Here is a 16,794-nt window from a genome sequence, read left to right on the forward strand (position 1 = left end):
CGGAGGATCCAGGCCTCCGGGGCCGGCCTGGACTGGGGGGGTGGGGGGAACCGGCGACGGAGGCTCCAGGCCTCCGGCGCCGGCCTGGACTGGGGGCGGGGGGTGGGGGGAACCGGCGACGGAGGCTCCCCTCCAGGAGGGGAGGGAGGCGGCGGACGGGCCGTGCAGGGCCCGTTCGCCAGGCAGGATGGGTGCTGGAGGTAGGGAAGCCGGCGGACGGAGCCTATCGGCTCCGTTCGCCGCTGGGCTGAAAGCGTCCCTTACCGTATGTGGGGAAGATGGCCGCTCAGAAGAGCTGGCTCCGATGACTGGCTCCCTCCCCTCCCAGCCACCTAGCCAATGGCAGGGCAGGTTGGCTGAGGGAGCCAGTCATTGGAGGCAGCTCTCCTGAGTGGCATATTTTCCACCCATACACTAACGGGGCGCATTTTAGAATTTTGGCACCCAAAACGCTTTGAACTCCTTGTCTTAAAATATTTTATTCATCATGTTAAAATAAAACGTTCCATAATCAATTTCTTTTCGTTTTTCAATTTTTCCAATTTTTCAGGAAAAAAAGGCTTCAAGAAAAAACCGGGGAAAAACCGTTTCCCCCCCGAATTTTTCCATTTTTTAGTGGGGTATAAATCCAATCCTCCTTCATCTTCTTTGGGGCAATCTTTGCAGGATGTGTGCCCCGATTATTATCTGCTTTTAAATACCACTGCACCAAACTGGTGTACGCAGACAAAACTTATAAACCTAAATGCCAACAGCTTCTGAAAAAGAAACAGCCGCAGAATAAAGAAAAAAGAAAACACCTCTTTGTCTTAACAGAGAACATAATTTGCTCAGAAAGAGAACAAATGCACCCATCTAAGAATGCACCCGTTTTTGTGCCAAATACATATTTCTCTAGCAAAACAAGTGATTCCCCTCCATATCCCTAGTACTTAAACGTGAGACAGACACCTCTGAGTTGATTCCGTCCAAAGCAGGTCAGTAACGCTATAATCGAGGCTCCCATATCAATTTTTCTAGTTACTGTCCTCAATTTTGTGTTTGGCAGCACCTCCTACATCTAATGCGGATATTATCCATCTCACGCTGCCCCTCTCCTGACGCATGACCCAAATAAATTCCTTTTTTAAAAGACTCTGCATTTCCTTATGGTCTTGACAAATAAATTCCTCCTGGCTTTCAGTACCTGACTGAAGGTTTGTTTTTTGTTTGTTTAAACGACAGCTGGGTGTCTCAGAAGGACAGCTGATGTGCAAGGGAAATTAGAGAAGTACAGCGTTTGGGGTCAGATTCTCTTGTTTGCAGTGTGGTTTCACCCACACAGGAAACCAGTTTAGCAGCAATAATAAATGAGAACTAAAGGTGCAATAGAACCCAATCTTAGACAAAAAATAGAGCACGCTCTTCATTTTTAAGGAAGCAGTTGTTCAAACCTGTCCTACAATGGTGGTGGTGGAAAGTCCCACCAAGTTGCAGCCCACGTATGGTGAGCCTGTAGAGCAGCGGTGTCAAGACTAGTTTCTTAAGAGGGCCAGATCGGACATAAAAGTTACTTTGTCAGGCTGGGCCACGCCTGCCATAAATTGTAATATCAGGTACCGGAGATATAAACTTTATAAACAACACAGACAAACCTAATTTTGAAGAAAGGTTAAAGCACTTGAGGCTCTTCAGCTCGGAGAAACGACAGCTGAGGGGCGACATGAGCGAGGTTTATAAGATTCTGCAGGGGATAGAGCAGGTCGAGAAAGAAGTCCTCTTCTCCCTTTCTCACAAGACAAGAACTTGTGGGCACTCCATGAAATCGCTGAGCAGTCGGGTTGGAGCGGATAAAAGGAAGTCATTCTTCACCCAAAGAGTGATGAACACATGGAATTCACTGCCACAGGAGGTGGTGGCGGCTATAAGGATGGACAGCTTCAAGAAGGAACTGGATAAACATATGGAGCAGAGGTCCATCAGTGGCTATGAGCCACAAGGTATAGATAGGAACTCTTGGTCTGGGCCAAGGGATGCTCTGTATTCTTGGTGCTTGGGGGGGGGGGGGAACAGGGGGGGGGCTTCTAGTGTCCTGGCCCCACTGCTGGACTTCCTGAGGGCACCTGGCGTTTTTGGCCACTGTGTGACACAGAGTGTTGGACTGGATGGGCCATTGGCCTGATCCAACATTGACTTTTCTTATGTTCTTAATTAAAAACACTTTTTAAACTCAAAATACAAAAACAAAAGGAATTGATTCCTAGGACTGAAAGCAATTGATTTACTGGGGAATACACAAAAAACCCCAATAAATGTATTTAATCATATGCAAGACTAGGGTTTTCCCAAGGGATACCATACCCGCCCCCTAGCCATTCCCTTTCATTTCCTGACAGCTTTGACCCCACACACCTCACCGTCTGTGTCTGCATGCCTGTTTCCCCCCCCCAGCAGCCCCCTGCTTCCCTCTCTTGCACCTGTTGCTTGCGGGCCAAATAAGAGCCCTGGAGGGGCTGCTTCCGGCCCCTGGGCCTCATCTTTGACACCCCTGGGGTTTTCAAGGCAAGAGAGGAAGCAGAGGTGGTTTGCCGATACCTTCTTCTGTGCAGTGACCCTGGACTTCCTTGGTGGTTTCCCATCCTATGTAATGACCAGGGCTGCACCTGCTTAGCTTCTGAGATCTGAGAAGAACGGGCTGCCCTAGACTACCCAGGTCAGAGCTCTTCTACAACCGTTGACCTGGGGGGGGGGGGGGGGAGGGTGCAAGAACATCAGACGATGTACCTTGCTTGTAACTGCCAGCGTTGCCCGGAAGGAAGAGGACTGGAATCCCAGTTAACACCAGATTTCTGTTTTCTTCCGCGTAACTTCCTTCCCCGTAGAGATAGAGCTCATAAGCCGGATAACGTCGGAGTATTTTCTTAGGCAGCTTTATTTTCTGTAACACATAAGAGGCAGCGTTAACAAGTTAAAGATCATGATTTTCGTAACTGGAAAAGGGACAACAGCGATGGGGGTGTCCCCTAACGTAGTGCTCCGTGGGGGCCGTGGTGCACACCAACACCTTCCCTGGTGCCCACCAAGACTTCTGATTGCCCACTGGAGATCCGACCGGCTATGCAGAATCTTTAAACCTTGTTTTAGTGGTAGCTGCCACCGCAGCAGAAGGATCTTCTGAAGCATGGACGGCTTCAAGAGGGAATTAGATAAGCATATGGAGCAGAGGTCCATCAGTGGCTGTCAGCCACAAGGTATAGATAGGGGCTCTGGAGCAAGTGATGCTCTGTCTTCTTGGTGCTTGGGGGGGGGGTCAACAGCAGTGTTCCCTCTAGGCTGAGTTAGTGTGAGCTAGCTCACAGTTTTTTAGCCTTTGGCTCAGAAATTTTTGTCTTGGCTCAGGAAGGATGGATCCAGAGCAAACTAATTTATGCAGTAGCCAAACCACCTGCTCACTGGCCCCACTGCTGGACCTCCTGATGGGATCTGGTATTTTTGGCCACTGTGTGATACAGAGTGTTGGGCTGGATGGGCCTTTGGCCTGATCCAACATTGGCGTCTCTTATGTTCTTATGATCTTCACTGTGATACTGAAGACAGAAGAAGAGATTTGATTTATACCCCGCCCTTCACTCGGAGTCTCAGAGCGGCTTACAAACTCCTTTCCTTCCCCCTCCCCACAACAGACACCCTTTGTGAGGCAGGCAGGGCTGAGGGAGCTCTGAGAGAACTGCCCTTGAGAGAACAGCTCTGAGAGAACTTGTGACTGACCCAAGGTCACTCCAGCAGCTGCAAGTGGAGGCGTGGGGAATCAAACCCGGTTCCCCCAAATGAGAGTCCGCGCACTTAACCACTACACTAAACCAGAAGAGATTGGATTTATACCCCGCCCTTCACTACACGAAGGAGTCTCAGAGCGGTTTACAAACTCCTTTCCCTCCCCCTCCCCACAACAGACACCCTGTGAGGTAGGCAGGGCTCAGAGAGCTCTGACAGAAACTGCTCTTTTTCAAGGACAGCTCTTGTCAGAACTATGGCTTGCCCAAGGTCATCCAGCCAGGTGCAAGCGGAGGAGTGGGGAATCAAACCCGGTTCTCCCAGATTAGAGTCCGCACACTTAACCACCGCACCAAACCTCCAGCAGCCATTTTTGTGGCTGGCTCCGCCTTCTGTGGCAGCCATTTTGTGGCGGCCGTTTTGTGTTTGCAAACCCCCACGCTGTGTCAGAACTTAGAAAAAAACCTCATACATTAACTTAAGATGATCCAAACAAAGTAAGGAAAGCAATCCCAAATGCTTTCATTTACTTAAAATTATTTGGCAAAGAATTCGACACTTTAATGGTCTGGGCCTGGCTGGAGCGATGGCACGCGTGCCCACTAAGAGGGCTCTGAGTGCCACTCTGGCACCCGTGCCATAGGTTCGTCACCACTGCTCTAGGGTCTTTCTCATCACCTACTATCTGATCCTTACAACTGGAGGAGGAGGAGGACATTAGATTTATACCTCACCACTACCCAAAGGAGTCAGCTTACAATCTCCTTCCCTTCCCCTCTCCTCCCCACAACAGACACTCGGTGAGGTAGGTGGGGCTGAGAGAGCTCTCTCCAGAACTGCCCTTGAGAGAACAGCTCTGAAAGAACTTATGACTGACCCAAGGTCACACAGGCAGCTGCATGTGGAGAAGTGGGGAATCAAACCCAGTTCTCCCAGATAAGAGTCCACACTCCTAACCACTACACCAAACAGGCTCTCTGGACATGCTGGGGATTAAACCTGGGATATTCTGCATGCTGAGATGATGCTCTACTGTTGAGTCATGGTCCCTCCCCTCTTCCAACTTCAGCTGTTCTGCAAGGGGGACTCTGGGCTCGGAAAGAGCCTCCCGTCACCACCCCCTCTAGGCACCCCTTGGAATCCTCCTCTAGGCTTGTAGCATTTGCGTTGCCTGAAGAGGTCAACGCCCACCTTCACAAGGCCAAAACAATTAATCCCTGCCCCGAGCCAGGGTTTAGCATCTAAACAATGCCTTTTGCGGTGGAGAATTTCCTGGTAGCAAAGGGCACATGCACCAGCCAAAGATGCTGGAGACAGTTTGGGGGTTTGGGAGGACTGAAAGGGGACGCTTGGTCTCCCATTATCCCATGAAGAAAGGTTAAAGTGCTTGGGGCTCTTTAGCTTGGAGAAACGATGGCTGAGGGGTGTCATGATCGAGGTTTATAAGATCATGCGTGGGGTAGAGCAGGTAGAGAAAGAGGTACTTTTCTCCCTTTCTCACAATACAAGAACTCCTTGTGGGCACTCCATGAAATTGCTGAGCGGTTGGGTCAGAACAGATAAAAGGAAGTCCTTCTTCACCCAAAGAGTGATGAACACACTGCCACAGGAGGTGGTGGCAGCTACAAGCAGGGACAGCTTCAAGGGGGAATTAGATAAGCATACGGAGCAGAGGTCCATCAGTGGCTATTAGTCACAAGGTATAGATGGGAACTCTCGGTCTAGGGCAAGGGATGCTCTGTCTTCTGGGTGCTTGGGGGGGGTAACAGTGGGAGGGCTTCTAGTGTCCTGGCCCCACTGGTGGACCTCCTGACGGCACCTGGTATCTTTGGCCACTGTGTGACTCAGAGTGTTGGACTGGATGGGCCATTGGCCTGATCCAACATCGGGCTTTTCTTATGTTCTTATTATCCCCATCTTTTGGGCTATCAACATTTCTATATGCCAGGGCCCAAGGCTGCTGACAGAAAACAGCATCTTTCCACTTGCAGTTAACTTAGGCGCCGTTCTTAAACTACAGAAACATTAGATTCTAAAGTGGAAATCTGGGTTCAAGCCCCATCACGCGGATGGGAGACCTTCAGCAAGTATCTGCCCCTCAGTGCTCCGAGCAACAGTAAAGGAATGTCGATTGCCTACTTTAGAGGAGTCCCTCCCAAGGATGGCCAAGGGAACGATCCAACAGCACTCTGTGTGCCAGAAACACAGAAATGTTTTCCTGGCCTTGGGAATGTCATTTTGTCTAATTGACTTAATAGGCTTACACAAAAAGTCAGCGACAGTGAAATTGAATTTGTTTCACGTCAGTTGCTTTGGCATCGGTCACTGGTCCTATACTTGTCCTAAGCGAGATGCATAGTGGGCCACGTATAAATTAGAGTTGCATTAAGTGCCTATAACGACATTAAGATGCAGCCTTGCCGTTTGCTCTAACATGTCCAACGGAACAGTCGTATCAGATTTTAAGCAACTGGCTCGGAAGACGTTTACTCCAAAAATGCTACGATCATGCGCTCTATTTATGCTAATGAAAGAGGGGCCTTCCCGAATCCTTTAATCCAAGTCACCCAGTGCATGAAATTCACAGATTTCTGAAGACCAATGCTCCTTCTATGAGCGTGTTCATACAGCCACAAAATGCTGCGACCCTATTATTTATTTAAAACAGTTTAATCCCACATCTCCTTGGAGGCAACGTGGCGGTCATGAGAGACCGATCCCACACGTTTTATAAAATGATTCTTCAAGGGTGGTGGATTGTCAGCAGAAGAAAAGGGAGGAGAAATCTCATTCTCGAGAGACGCTGTTGGCTTTTGACTTCCAGTCCTGAACGAATACATTGTACTGCTATGAAAAAACAACTCTGGCTGCGGTCACACGGAACAGAAGCCACACAAGTGAGACGGAAAACAAGCGGAGTTTCCGGGCGCGATCTCACCAGCACATCTGGGAAGCGTAGCACTCCCGTGGCTCAACCGAGGCTTCCAGCCGAAACTGCGTGGCAAAAAACTAGTACCTCAGAGGTACTAGTTTCCGGAAACTGCGGGGCAAAGGCGGGCGTCTGATCGCGTTTCCGGTGGCATCCGGCGCCCGCTCATGTCCCCTTGCAAATAAGGTGGGTTTTTTTGTCCAAGTCTCTGTGGATGCGCATGCGCACCCAACGGAGCATGCGCATTTGTCATGTACACACAAAAACAAAACAGTTTGCCGCGGCGCGCGCTTCTTCGTTGCGCGCCGGTTTGTCCTGTGATCGGCACCTCTCCCTTGCCATGGAACCTCCACGGTACCTCCACAGGACCTCCACAGGAGGTCTGATCACGTAACTGCGCAGTAGTTTGCCCCAGGGCAAACAGCCACGCTTCTCCCCCGCAGTTTCCTGCCCGTGTGACCGGGGCCAGCAATAGGCAACTTGGCCAACAGGTACCTGCGGCTGTACGCCATCTTTACTGCACACCGAGTTTGGTCCAGGTGATGTACACAAGGGGGGCCTGGGAGGAATAACCCCTCCTCCTTTTGCCATCACCTTGGCATCTCAACACAGGCCTGTAGCTACGGCGGGGCCTTTGGGGGCTCTGCCCCGCCTTTTAAAGGCACAGCCCCACGAGAATTTCTCTTGTAAGTGCATTTTTCAATCATTTTAAAACATTTTATAAAAGGTGTGCGCTCCTTTCAGTAGTGTGGGGTGCTGCAATTTGACTAATTCTCGAGCTGAGAAAGAGGGTTGGAGTAGGTGACCTCTAGGATCCCTTCTAACTCTGGGTCAAGAAACTGGTCTCCTTTAAGAGAGTTTTTCTGCCTAAGGGTTAGCTTTCTTGACTATAGACGTCATCACTCCCACCTGCCGGCTTGTTCTCAGAAATGTTCCTTAGGCTGGCAGGAGTGATTAACTTGCAGCAGCTGAGAACTGTCACCTCAAGTGGCTGACAACTTGCAATTTAGAGATCTCTCCTGGTCACAGCTTTCTGTTGGCTAAAGGGCTTTTCTTTCTGCACTGACAACTTCAGCCCCACCAGGAAAAAAATTGCCCCACAAGCCACAAAATCCTGGCTCCGAGCCTCTCAAAGCCATCCAATCTGGACAGCCGTGCCTCCCCCATGTACAAAAGCACACCTGGAGCCACGCGAGAACCAAAGTGATCTGAGAATAAGACACCAACTGCCCACCCTGGGTTATGAGGAGCAAACAGCAACCTAACAGTGTGTGACTGCAATAAAGAAGGCCAATGCTATGCTGGGGATTATTAGGAAGGGTATTGAAAACAGATCAGCCAATATCATAATGCCCCTATATAAATCAATGGTGCGACCTCATTTGGAATACTGTGTGCAGTTCTGGGCACCACACCTTAAAAAGGATATTATAGCTTTGGATAAAGTGCAGAAAAGGGCAACTCGAATGATAAAAGGGTTGGAACACTTTCCCTATGAGGAAAGGTTAAAGCGCTTAGGGCTCTTTAGCTTGGAGAAACGACGACTGAGGGGAGACATGATTGAGGTGTATAAGATTATGCATGGGAAAGAGCAGGTAGAGAAAGACGTACTTTTCTCCCTTTCTCACAATATGAGAACTCGTGGGCACTCCATGAAATTGCTGAGCGGTCGGGTTAGAACGGATAAGAGGAAGTACTTCTTCACCCAAAGAGTGATGAACACTTGGAATTCACTGCCACAAGAAGTGGTGGTGGCTACAAGCATGGACGGCTTCAAAAGGGAATTAGATAAGCATATGGAGCAGAGGTCCATCAGTGGCTATTAGCCACAAGGTATAGATAGGGGCTCTAGGGCAAGGGATGCTCTGTCTTCTTGGTGCTTGGGGGGGGGGCAACAGTGGGAGGGCTTCTAGTGTCCTGGCCCCACTGATGGAACTCCTGATGGCCCCTGGTCTTTTTGGCCATTGTGTGACAGAGTGTTGGACTGGATGGGCCATTGGCCTGATCCGACATTGGCGTCTCTTATGTTCTTAACAGACCAAACGCAGCTTGGAAGGGGGATGACAAGAATAAATTAGGAATTCAGAGGGCGTCCTCGGCTTCTCACCCAATGCCAAGAGACACAAGGAGGGAAGGGAAATTAGCATTCTCGTGCCTTGCTTTGCTTGAGTTCAGATCAGCGGTGTTCATTCCCTAGGTCGCTGAGAGCCACAGTCACAATGACCATCATCCAGTGCGAGGGCCAGCGTGGCGTAGTGGCGAAGGACAGCAGAGTCTAATCCGGAGAATTAGGTTTGGTTCCCTGCTCCTCCACATGAAGCCCGGGAACATGGGACAGACACCGTACTGGGAAACAGGGCTTAGACCCGGAAGGACCAGGCTGGCCCGATCTTGTCAGTTCTCGGAAGCTAAGCAGGATTGGCTCTGGTTAGTAGAAGAGTTGGTTTTTGTGCCCCGCTTTTAGAAAGCAAGAAATCGCAAATAAATAAGTAGGTACTGCTTCAGTGGGAAGGGAACAGCGTTCCGTGCGCCTTGGCGTTTAGTCATGCCGGCCCACACGGCCACAGAAATGTCGTCGGACAGCGCTGGCTCTTCGGCTTAGAAACGGAGATGAGCACCGCAGCCCTAGAGTCGGATTCGACTGGCTTTCGAGCAAGGGAGACCTTTACCTTTCACTACCCCGAGGAGTCTCAGAGCGGCTTACAATCGCCTTCCTCTCCCCTCAACAGGCACCCTGTGAGGCAGGTGGGGCTGAGAGAACTTTGAGAGAACTGTGACTGGCCCAAGGTCACCCAGCTGGCTTCCTATGGAGGAGGACTGGGGGATCAAACCCAGTCCTCCAGATTAGAGTCCACCACTCTTAAGCACTACACCAAACCGGGCGGAGACCACCAAGGAAGTCTGGCATCGCTACACAGAGGAAGGTGACGGCAAACCACCTCTGACCATCTCTTGTCTTGAAAACCCTACAGGCTCACCAGGAGTCGGCTGTGACCGGACAACACGCTCCACCACAACAGAGACTTGTCAAAGAGCCACCTGTAGCTTCCAAGGCACTGGGTAGACAATACAAGAACTCATGAGCACTCAATGAAATGGCTGAGCGGTCGGGTTAGAACGGATAAAAGGAAGTACTTCTTCACCCAAAGAGTGATTAACACATGGAATTCACTGCCACAGGAGGTGGTGGCGGCTACAAGCATGGACGGCTTCAAGAGGGAATTAGATAAGCATACGGAGAACAGGTCCATCAGTGGCTATTAGCCACAAGGGATAGAGAGGAGCTGCGGTGGCTCAAGTGGTGAAGACGCTGAACTGCAGGCTGTGGAAGGTCAGTAGTTCAGCAGTTCGAGACCCGGGTTGCCGCATGACGGAGTGAGCTCCCATCTCTAGTTCCAGCTCCTGCCAACCTAGCAGTTTGAAAGCAAGAAACTGCAAGTAGATAAATAGGTATCGCTTCGGTGGGAAGGGAACAGCGTTCCGTGCGCCTTGGTGTTTAGTCATGCCGGCCACATGACCACGGAAACCTCTTCGGACAGAGCTGGCTCTTCGGCTTTGAAACGGAGATGAGCACTGCAACCCTAGAGTTGGACTTGACTGGCTTTTGAGCAAGGGAACCTTTACCTTTTTATAGATAGGAACTCTCAGTTTGGGGCAAGGGATGCTCTATATTCTTGGTGCTTGGAGGGGGGAGCAAATAAAAGTAGTGGACCAACTTTTCAGTTCTCAAGACAACATCATAAAGCACTACGAAACAGGTAAGAGAAATCACAGTGTTATGCCTCTACAGTACTTAAATGCTAAGGGTAAACAAGCTTAGGTCTCTGGGTGTCTATCCTGTTAAAGTTTAAATGAACCTAAACGGCTTCCTACTTCAGTCATTCATTATATGACACGGGTTGATGGCCCTATCCTGTATAGGTTGCCAGTCATTAAGGACTGATTGGAGATACATAAAGTTGCCAACTTCGGGTTGGAAAATTCCTGGAGACTTTAGGGTGAAACACGGGGAGGGACCTCAGAGAATATAATGCCAAGAGCCTTCTTCAAATCAGCCATTTCCTGCAGGGGAACTGATCTCTGTAGTTTGCAGATGAGCTTCGATTCAAGATCACCAGGCCCCACCTGGAGATTGGCACCACTACAGATACATATCCCAAACAGCAATGTGGAGTTTCCACAACCTATAATCTTACAGAATCCCAACTTTAAAGATCCGCAGCTTCGGTGACGGGACACTGACGCTTAGATTCATCAACGAAGTCTCCTTTTTAACAAGAATAAAAGATTAAAGACACGGTCCAGTTAAGTATTTTGCCTTTTAAAAAATAAATAAATAAATGTTTAAAATTAGCTGTGAAATCACAGGCAGACGAGCAAACTGGGAACTCCTGTGAAACATTCCGGAGGATTCTCTGTCCCAAAGACTGCAGATGGAAACTGATGAAGTAGCAACATGGAAATGTACATCTTGATCTTTTAACCACTCCTCTCTCTCTCTCTCTCTCCTATAACCTAGTCAACGCCTCGCTGCCTGTGTGCACAGGGTTCATGGCTAACCTCTCTGCACGCCCTGGAAAGGGAAGGAAACCTTATTCTTCACTTTAAATCCTCTCAGCAGCAGATCTGATTCATTAGAAACAATACCATTACACCATCAGCAGATGTACAGCTAATGCATAGTGGCAGCGTTCCAATTAAATTTGTGGGGAATGGATGGACGGACAGGCAGGCAGGCAGGCAGACAGAGACACACAGACAGAGATGACAGATATAGGGGGTTTTTTTACTGTCAAGTTGACGCCTACTTACGGTGACCCCTCATGGGTGGTCTGTGACAAAGAAAAATTTGGGTTCAACCAAAGGGACTCAAAAGGAGGCAACTCATAGCGAACTCCCTTCTTAGAACCTTAGGTCTTTATTTGATGGATCATGATCAAAGAAAGCATCTATCCCTATATGAGTTCATAATAAAAAGTAGAGACATCACCCTGACAACCAAAGTCCGTATGGTCAGAGAGATGGTATTCCCAGTAGTACTGTATGCCTGCGAGAGTTGGACCATAAGGAAGGCCAAGCGCCGAAGAATAGATTCTTTCGAATTATGGTGCTGGAGAAGACTCTGGAGAGTCCCTTGGACTGCAAGAAGATCAAATCAGTCAATCCTAAAGGAAATCAACCCTGACTGTTCCCTGGAAGGCCAGATAATGAAGCTCAAATACTTTGGCCACCACCAAATGAGAAGGGAGCACTCACTGGAGAAGACGACCCTGATGCTGGGAAAGACTGAAAGTCAAAGAAGACAGGGACATCAAAGGGTGAGATGGTTGGACAGTGTCATCGATGCAACGAACATGAAATTAAGCAAACTCCGGAGCACGACGGAAGACATGGGGTCCATGGGGTCGCGGAGAGTCGGACTCGACTGTGCAAATGAACAACAACAAACAGCAAACTCCCTTCTTAAGAAGAAGACGAGATTGGACTTATACCCTGCCCTTCACTCGGAGTCTCAAAGCGGCTTACAATCTCCTTTCCCGTCCCCTCCCCACAACAGACACCCTGTGAGGCAGGTGGGGCTGAGAGAGCTCTTTCCAGAACTGCCCTTGAGAGAACAGCTCTGACAGAACTATGGCTTGCCCAAGGTCACACCAGCAGCTGCGAGTGGAGGAGTGGGGAATCAAACCCGGTTCTCCCAGATTAGAGTCCACACGCTTGACCACTACACCAAACTGGCTCTCAGAAGCTTAGGTCTTCATTCGATGCATCATGATCGAGGAAAGCATCTATCCTCAATAGAACTCCAGCAACACAGCCACTAACTCTTTCTCCATTAAAACCTCTTCGCATCTTTCATCTTGGAGAACTTGCTCTTCGTTTTTTTAGGATTTTAGAAGCGTGGTGAATTATATTTTTTTAGAAGAAACAAATCAATTCACTGGAATGATCAAATAACCACCCGCCCCCTTTTCACTGGAATGATCAAATAACCACCCGCCCCCTTTTCTCCCCTTCAATTTGCAGCAAGGCAGCCATTATTTATAGTCGGTGTGCCCACACACGCCGGGTGTGAAACCCAGCTATTAATGCACCGAGGAGCCCGAAGGTGAAAGCAGATGTCATCACCCAAATTACAATCCGAGTCAGGTGTGGAAGAAGGCTGTGTGGGTGTCTTTTCCCACACTTCCTTCACACCAGCGGCGCTTCGTGAGGCTGAAGTCTGGTACTGGTTCCAAGTTCCACATGTTACACAACAGTGCAGAAGGAGCTTGAGTGAGGGGGAAAAAAATCAGAGTGCCTCCTCTAAATAGACATACTATTTCTGTCACCAGGATACAGCCCTATAAAGTGTGCCTGCCCTGACTCCAGACTACCCGAGCTAGCCAGATCTCCTCAGATTTTGTTGTTGTTGTTCAGTCGCACGGTCGAGTCCAACTCTTCGCGACCCCATGGACCAGATCACGCCAGGCCTTCCGGTCTTCCGCCGTCCTCTGAAGTTTGCACAACTTCATGTTCGTTGCATCTATGACACTGTCTAACCATCTCATCCTTTGCCGTCCCCGTCTTCTTTGACCTTCAATCTTTCCCAGCATCAGGGTCTTCTCCAGTAAGTGCTCCCTTCTCATTGGGTGGCCAAAGTATTTGTGCTTCAGTTTCATTATCTGGCCTTCCAGGGAACAGTCAGGGTTGATTTCTTTTAAGATTGACTGATTTGATCTTCTTGCAGTCCAAGGGACTCCTCAGATTATTGTCAAGATACTGGATTTATACTCCGCCCTTCACTACCCAAAGGAGTCTCAGAGCAGCTTACAATCTCCTTTCCCTTCCCCTCCCCACAAAATACACCCTGTGGGGTAGGTGGGGCTGAGAAAGCTCTTTTGAGAACTGCTCTTGAGAGAACAGCTCTGAGAGAACTTGTGACTGACCCAAGGTCACACCAGCAGCTGCATGCAGAGGAGTGGGGGAACCAAACCAGGTTCTCCCAGATTAGCATCTGCGCTCCTAACCACTACACCAAACTGGCACCCGGACAACCCATTTATTTTCATCCAGACTTTTAGCCAAGGGGTTCCAACTCTGGTGCTTTGGTGGTCTGCTTCTAGCACGGAAGGCATTTTATTAATATCATTTTAGGCTGATGAACGTTGTTTGATTTTTATTTTGTGAGCTGCCTCAAGCCGGAGTCTGAAGAGGCGGCTTGAAAATTTCCTAAATAAATAGCTATAGCAAAGGTAAATAAATAGACAGCTATAGGAAAGGTAAAAAGTGTTAAAGATAGGACAAAATAGGGGGGCCCCCTAGTGCAATTGGGAATTAAAGAAGAGCCCTCGGTTTGGAAAGACGGAAGGCGGTGCTCAGTGGCATCTAATCAGCTATGCCGTGTCCTCCTAGGAGAAAATCTGTGCAACAGGAACAGACTATTTAAAAACTCACTGGTGGCAGAAAAAAAGAGGTTAGCGAGGTGTGCTCTTTTAGGAAAAGAGAAACTCACGGAGCTCTGCAAAGAAACGCCTTCAGCAATCATAACATAAAAAGCTGCTTAGTGCGGCTTAAATTAAAATGAGAAAGATACAAATCAGCAACAGCAATGTTTAGATTCTCGAAAGACGCCCTACCGGAAAAACGAACCCTGGCAGGTGGAGGAACGCTGACCTTTTTCTTATAGGAGAGAAAAAACTAACATTCCTGCACTAGACAAAAGCATGCTTTAGTTGTTTTACATCATGCCTTGCAAGACGAGCCGTAGGAGATCCCAGGACCAGGGCTAGAATTCCTGCCACAAGCTAATTTCTGGACCAAGAGGTAGACTTCCACGTTCAATGGCAGGGTTTGTGCAGCCTACTGAAATACTCCGGAGAAAAGCCCTTTGATTTCAACGGGATCTACACTCTCGTGTCATGGATTCCAAACGCGAATCCCTACAATAGTCCAATCTAAGCTTATCAGTGGGCAGGACTACATAAGAATATAAGAGAAGCCAATGTTGGATCAGGCCAATGGCCCATCCAGTCCAACACCCTGTCACACAGAGGCCAAAAACACCAGGTGCCATCAGGAGGTCCAGCAGTGGGGCCAGAACTCCAGAAGCCCTCCCACTGTTGCCTCCCCCCCCCAAGCACCAAGAATACAGAGCATCGCTTGCCCCAGACTGAGAGTTCTTATCTAGGCCTTGTGGCTAATAGCCACTGATGGACCTCTGCTCCATATGCTTATCCAATTCCCTCTCATAAGAACATAAGAGAAGCCAATGTTGGATCAGGCCAATGGCCCATCCAGTCCAACACTCTGTCACACAGAGGCCAAAAACACCAGGTGCCATCAGGAGGTCCACCAGTGGGGCCAGAACTCCAGAAGCCCTCCCACTGTTGCCCCCCCCCAAGCACCAAGAATACAGAGCACCCCCTGCCCCAGAGTCTCTATCTATACCTTGTGGCTAATAGCCACTGATGGACCTCTGCTCCATATGTTTATCCAGTTCCCTCTCATAAGAACATAAGAGAAGCCAATGTTGGATCAGGCCAATGGCCCATCCAGTCCAACACTCTGTCACATGGTGGCCCAAAACACCAGGTGCCATCAGGAGGTCCACCAGTGGGGCCAGAACTCCAGAAGCCCTCCCACTGTTGCCCCCCCCCAAGCACCAAGAATACAGAGCACCCCCTGCCCCAGAGTCTCTATCTATACCTTGTGGCTAATAGCCACTGATGGACCTCTACTCCATATGTTTATCCAGTTCCCTCTTAGAAGAACTAAAGAGAAGCCAATGTTGGATCAGGCCAATGGCCCATCCAGTCCAACACTCTTGTGTCACATAGTGGCCGAAAACACCAGGCGCCATCAGGAGGTCCAGCAGTGGGGCCAGGACATTAGAAGCCCTCCCACTGTTGCCCCCCCCCAGCACCAAGAAGACAGAGCATCCCTTGCCTCAGACTTGAGAGTTCCTATCTACACCTTGTGGCTAATAGCCACTGATGGACCTCTGCTCCATATGCTTATCTAATTCCCTTTTGAAGCCATCCATGCTTGTAGCCGCCGTCACCACTTCCTGTGGCAGTGAATTCCATATGTTCATCACTCTTTGGGTGAAGACGGACTTCCTTTTATCTGTTCTAACCCGACTGCTCAACAATTTCATGGAGTGCCCACGAGTTCTCGTGTTGTGAGAAAGGGAGTGAAGGGTGGGGTATAAATCCAATCTCTTATTCAGCTACTTATGCATCTTGACTCTCAAGTAGCCTGTCCGGCAACTAACACTCCCCCACACACCTATATGTAAGGCTTGAGGGAAAACTGTTCCGATGTAACTGATGAAGTGTGCATGTACAGGAAATCTTATACCCAGAATTAAACTCTGTTGGTCTTTGCCGCTGGACTCAGACTCGGCTCTCTTCTCACTTTGTAAGCTAATCTGCTGCCATTCACAGGTTTTACCAACTGCTCTAATCCAATCTCAGCTATACTTATCGCCCAGTTACTTATGCCAGCAGCTCACGAAGTGGAACCTTTGCTCACAAGACTCCATGGCTTAGGGGGAGCACTGCAGTGCCCACCCGGGACCAGTGTTCCCTCTAAGCTGAGTGAGTGTGAGCTGGCTCACAGTTTTTTAGCCTCCGGCTCACACATATTTGCCTCAGCTTAGGAAGGAGGGCTCCAGAGCAAACTATTTTATGCAGCAGCCCAATCGCTCGCTCACCACTTTAATGCCAGCCGCTCACAAAGCAGAATTTTTGCTCACGAGACTCCACAGCTTCACATTGTCTACTTGGACTGACAGCAGCTCTTTGGGGTTTCGTTCCCTCTAAGCTGAGTTGGCGTGAGCCAGCTCACTGTTTTCTAGCCTCCAGCTCACACATTTTTATCTCTGCTCAGGAAGAAGGATGGCTCCAGAGCAAACTCATTTATGCCGCAGTCAAATGGCTCACTCACAACATTAATGCCGGTAGCTCACAAAGTAGCATTTTGGCTCACAGGACTCCACAGCTTAGAGGGAGCATTGCCCGGGGACCCCCCTCCTGCCACGGGGTTCTCCAGAAGCCGCCAGACCCCCTTTCTCCTTTGGGCCGCTCCCGGCGGGCACAGCCGCCTCCCCCCCCCCCGGCCAGTTTCTGCCT

At 49.4% G+C, this 16,794-nt stretch overlaps 1 protein-coding gene across 1 annotated transcript in view; it reads right to left on the reverse strand.

Moving 5' to 3' along the window:
* PGAP1 (post-GPI attachment to proteins 1) overlaps positions 1–16,794 on the reverse strand; it is a 77,569-nt gene that overhangs the window by 56,829 nt on the left and 3,946 nt on the right. The window contains exon 2 of the mRNA XM_015413220.1: positions 2,764–2,917. Within this exon, the coding sequence (XP_015268706.1) occupies positions 2,764–2,917 (154 nt within the window). The remainder of the gene's footprint in view (positions 1–2,763; positions 2,918–16,794) is intronic.

This window comes from Gekko japonicus, unplaced genomic scaffold (genome assembly GCF_001447785.1).
Source record: "Gekko japonicus isolate JY-2015 unplaced genomic scaffold, Gekko_japonicus_V1.1 scaffold10, whole genome shotgun sequence".
In the NCBI taxonomy this organism is placed as follows: Eukaryota; Metazoa; Chordata; class Lepidosauria; order Squamata; family Gekkonidae; genus Gekko; species Gekko japonicus.